The 5,434-nt window shown below is 33.9% G+C and overlaps 1 protein-coding gene across 1 annotated transcript in view; it reads left to right on the top strand.

The window, feature by feature from the left end:
* GCSAML (germinal center associated signaling and motility like) overlaps nucleotides 1-3,138 on the top strand; it is a 6,073-nt gene extending 2,935 nt beyond the window's left edge. Inside the window, exons 2-3 of the mRNA XM_006922947.1 lie at nucleotides 1,941-1,969; nucleotides 2,896-3,138. Coding sequence (XP_006923009.1) covers nucleotides 1,941-1,969; nucleotides 2,896-3,138 — 272 coding nt within the window. The remainder of the gene's footprint in view (nucleotides 1-1,940; nucleotides 1,970-2,895) is intronic.
* Nucleotides 3,139-5,434: the final 2,296 nt, after the last annotated feature.

Here is a 5,434-nt window from a genome sequence, read left to right on the forward strand (position 1 = left end):
TATATATATATATATATATGTTGGAGGTATCACATTACCCAATATCAAACTATACTAGAAGTCTAAAGCAATCAAAACAGCATGATACTTGCATAAAAACAGACACATAGGTCAATGGAGCAGAATAGAGAGCCAAGAAATCAATTCATGTCTACATGATCATTTAATCTATGATAATAAAAGAAGCAAGAATATACGGTGGAGTAAAGACAGTGTCTTCAATAAATGTGTTGGAAAAACTGGACAGATACTAGCAAAAAAAAATAAAATGACCACCTTGTCACATGATATAGAAGAATAAACTCAAAATGGATTAAAGATTTAAATATAAGACCCCAAACTATAAAAATTCTAGAAGAAAACATAGGCAGTAAACTCTCTGACACTGCTCTTAGTAATTTTTTTTATGATATCTCTCCTTAGGCAAGAGAATCAAAAGAAAAAATAAACAAATGTGACAACATCAAACAAATTTTTTGCACAGCAAAGGAAATCATCAACAAAATGAAAAGGCAACCTACAGAATGGAAGAAGATATTTGCCTATGATACATCTGATAAGGGTTACTATTCAAAATTTATAAAGAACTCATACAACTCAACACCAAAAGCCCCCAAACAATCCAATCAAAACAGGCAGAAAAAAAATAGATAGAAGACTTGAATAGGTATTTCTCTAAAGAAGATATACAGATGACCAATAAACATATAAAAAGGTGCTTAAAGTCACTAATCATTGAAAAGTGCAATTAAAACTACAGTGAGATATCACCTCACACCTGTCATGATGGCTATTATCAATAAATTATCGAACAACAAGTGTAGGTGAGGATGTGTAGAAAAAGGAACCCTCATACATCGTTGGTGGGATTGCAAATTGTTATGGCCACTAAGGAAAATATTTTGGCATTTTCTCAAAAAATTAAAAGTAGAACTACCTTTTGATCCAGTATTTGCACTTCTGGGTATTTATCCAAAGAAAATTAAAACACTAATTTATAGAGATCTGTGTACCCCTTTGTTCGGTGCTATTTACAATAACCAATATGTGGAAGCAACCTTATTGTCCATTAATAGAGGATTAAATAAAGAAGTGTAGTACATATACATAAAGAAATATTATTTGGCCATGAAAAAGAATAAAGTTTTAGCATTTGCAATGACATGGATGGACCTAGAGAGTATTATGCTGAATAAAATAAGCCAGACAGAGAAAGACAAATACCACATGATTTCACTTATATGTGGAATCTAAGGAACAAAATAAGTGAACAAACAGAATGAAAACAGACTCACAGATATAGAGAACAAACTGGTGATTACTAGATGGGAAGAAGGCAGAGAACTAGGTGAAGAAAATGAAAGGATGAAGAAGTACAAATGAAGAGTTACAAAACAGTCATGGAGATGTAGAATACAGTATAAGGAATATTGTCAATAATATTGTAATAACTGTGTATTGGAGCCAGGTGAGTACTAGACTAATTAAAAGATCACTTCGTAAAGTATATAAATGTCTAACCACTATGCCATACACCTGAAACTAATATAAAAAAAAAATTAAAATATCAAAATACTTTTATAGAAGTTATATCTTAAATTTATAGTTATAATCATTCCTTTTTACTTGCCATACTTTATTTTTGTAGAATGTTTATAGATGAAATTTTGTTAACCAGTTCCAAAATCCACTTTTATTCATCAGACTTGGTATGTATCATTTACACAGAAACATGGTTGATGTGCCCTTGAATGTATGTTTTCCCTTGGTCTTGCCCTTTAGTCCTGAAAATCTCTATAATGGTGTGGACAGTGTCAGGTACTTGATGCTTTAGATAGTTTTACCACTGCATTCTATTTTTTCCACCTTCCCCCACCCTCAGCCATCACAGGGTAACACTCTTAGATTTTTTTCTTTTCCTTTTTCTTTTTCTTTTCCAGATAAAGAAGTTTCATCCAATTCTAATCAGGTAATAAAAAATGTTACGTATTTCTGATAAATTTCAAAATACAGATGACTTTATATAAGCATAGCTGTATGTCTTTCTTGCAATTTCTAAATGCATCTATTAATGTCTTTTGTAATTTGAATATTTTAAAATATTTAAATATTCTTGGTAATTTCAATGCAGAAATAAAAAGAAATAAAAAATTAAAAACATTTTAACGTATTTAAATGGTTGGAAAGTTCTTCTTGTCTCAATTCTACTGAAGTCTATTATTTTAATTTTTGAAACTATTATAACAAAAATAAATGAAATAAAGTCCAATAAATACACACTTATAATCTGACCAGCATAGAACATCAGTCGTTTTTAGCTATTCACATTCTTTCCAATCCTTATGTCCACAAATTAGCATTTATATTTACAAACATGGTGGATATCAACAAACATGAAAAATGTTTATACCTTTTAACACTACATCACAAGCATTTTGTTGATTTAGTTATTATGTAGTATCTTAATTTTTAATTTTTTCTTTCCTGGTTATGTAATTGCAAATGTATTTAAACTCTAATTTTTATTAATTGTATTTTATCTCATAAATATTTATGTTTGTGTACATTAATTTCTTAAGTTCTGATTGTTGTATATATTCTATCTCAATATGTGTGATATAAAGCAAACAACTTTTTCCTCTAGATATTCAGAGGGATATTAGTGTCCTTTCCTCTTTCATTACACGAGGTGACATGAAATCAGAGTGAGCAGTAACTTAGAACATAGTTCATGTTGCTAAAACGAGGTCTCTAAGATGTCAGGGTTGAAGACATGCTTTTGGATACCTGAGGTGTAGGGTCACCATCAGAAAGGAAGAAAGGTGGTGTGGCTCTGAGTTTAAGTATGACAGATGAGTCTGGATCCTTGATTTCTCTCTTCTTTGTGCTTGGCAGGAAAATGAGAGTGGCAGTGGTTCTGAAGAAGTGTGCTACACTGTCATTAGTCACAGCTCTTATCGGAGGCCTTCCTTGAGCTCCAATGACAATGGTTATGAAAACATTGATTCTGCCACAAAGAGAGTGAGATCCTTTAAAGAAGGGCCAGAAACAGAATACGCCCTTCTCAGGACAACTTGCAGTGCTGGGCCTTCTTCCTGCACCTCCGATTACGATTATGAACTTGTGCTTCCCCACTAGGACCCTCACACTCCATCATCTTCATGGATGGTATAGAACAGGACTCTCTCTCAGCAGTTCATAAAACATTCATCTCTGGCCAGAGTTTGGAAATGATATTCTTTTACTCTATTGCCTTGGGATACTCTTAAACAGCATCTCTGAAGTTTGTGTGAAGCCATATAAATTGACATAATGATATAAAGTATCCTACACCTTTTTTTCTGTAAGATTGGAGAACATGGAGATGGTAGGGAAACCTTCCTAGAACAATATGCATCCACAAATGCATGACTTATGTTTAGTTTCAACAATGCTCTCCAAATTCCAAATGCTGATATTCTTATTTCTAATTATATATTTTATTTTGAAGTGTAATCTACCTAATAACTGTTAAAATATAAGATCAGTGATGAGATCCTTTGCTAATCTGGTATTTACTTCAATGTCGCATTCTCCATGTTTTTTGAGATTTCCATGTATTTGAGATTTTACATGTGGTACCAGTTCAAGAGTCAATAGTTTTTGCTATTCACTTTCCTGAGAAGAGGAGTTGAGCATGCCATTAAAAAAAAATGAAGAAGAAATACATTAAAGGGCATTGTCTTTCTTTCCAATAGTAAATAGAAGGATTTTGTTCAAATATTAGTAAAAACTAAAAGTAAGCTATACCTACAGTTTTGTTCATAACACACTAGGTAATTTAACTTATAATTAGTTGCCTTTGCTAAAGAAGAATGAATAGCACCTGATTTTAAATTTATGACAAATTAGTAAATAATCCATTCATTTTTTTTCATTTTTAGGGAACTTTTAAATTATATTCCAACTTCCTAACAAGATCATGAAAGCTATAATTTACAAAACATCTATGATTTATTTTTCTATATAATGACATTTTGGTCACACACAAGCATCAGTCAATAGATGGACACCAGCTAACTTACTTGTTTTACACAAGTTTTGACTCTCTACTCTTGACAAGTTTTTATGCTTCTTTGTGGTGATTTCAATGTCTGGAAGAAGAACATAATAGAAATATTGCAATTCTAAAAAAGTCTCTCTGTCAGAAATATGCTAGTGTTATAGAAATCAGCTAAATTTAGGAAATTACAAAATTATTTACTCTCTGTACACCCTCGTAATTATTTTTATTTTTAATAAATATATTTAAAATAACATTAAATAATTAAAAATTGTGTAACCATCTGGAATTATAGGAGAAGGGGCAGGTGATTAATGGATAGTATTGTTTAATAAAAGAAATGCTGGAATTCAAAGGCATAAATGTGCCTGGTTTTAACCATAAGCCATGGACAGACCACTTCATCTTTCTGAGACAGCTTTTCATCATAGAAAAATTTTCAAAATTAAATATCTCATGTAGTTTTAAAAATCAATAAAACTTGTTGGAAAAGTGCTTTTTAATCTGTAAACTGTTTTCTAAAGGTTAACTTATTTTTGTGCATATAACTATTTCAAGTTTTAAAATTGTATGTATTTTAATCAATTTTATCAAGTATAATTACAATACAACAAAATGTAACTACCAGTGATGTCAAAAACATGTTGGTGTGAGGGGCCTCCTTTATCCCTCCCTTTTAAACCACAACAGGTTAAACAGATACAATCCAGTGGAAGATTCCCAGTCTAACATACAGCACATCTGAGAGCTCTGCACATCAGAGCCATTTGAGGTGGATGAATCAGGTGAGCAAGGGAGTTAAAAAGGAAGAGGAGTGGCGACAGATGCTAAGAACACAGCCCAGAGCTCCTTGCAGGACTCAGGGAGAAAGGAAGAATTAGGTTGCTGTGTATACTCTCTATACCCTGAGCATTCCAGCCAGTGATCAGGGTAGAGGCCAGGGTGAAGACAGACTAGAGAGATGAGACTTCCGAGTTCTAGCAACTGACACTGTCAGGTAGAAAATGGAGTCACAGAGCCTGGCCACCTCCCTGCACCCTCCCAGAAGTAGCAGTGGGCCCAGGAGAATCTGCAGCAGCGAGCGTCCAGCTACAGAGCTGGGAGTCTGCAGCCTGGGAACTGAGCATACAGCTCAGTGGCAGACACACTCTGTGGCTGATCCCAGTGATGGGTGGAGATACAGAGGCTGGGAATCTGAAGCCTGGTCCTCACCATTACTTGGAGGAAAAGAACCACAGGCACACCTGTGGCCTCTCTCAAGCCATCCCACACCCACCCATCCAGGCTGATTCTGGCAAAGATACTTGGGTACCTCGGGTAGCACGACACTGCATCTGCTACTGGGGAAACTCCAGGACATCAAGGGCTCTGAACTCCATCTCTTAACACATT

The sequence above is a fragment of the Pteropus alecto genome, unplaced genomic scaffold, assembly GCF_000325575.1.
Source record: "Pteropus alecto unplaced genomic scaffold, ASM32557v1 scaffold159, whole genome shotgun sequence".
Taxonomy (NCBI): Eukaryota; Metazoa; Chordata; class Mammalia; order Chiroptera; family Pteropodidae; genus Pteropus; species Pteropus alecto.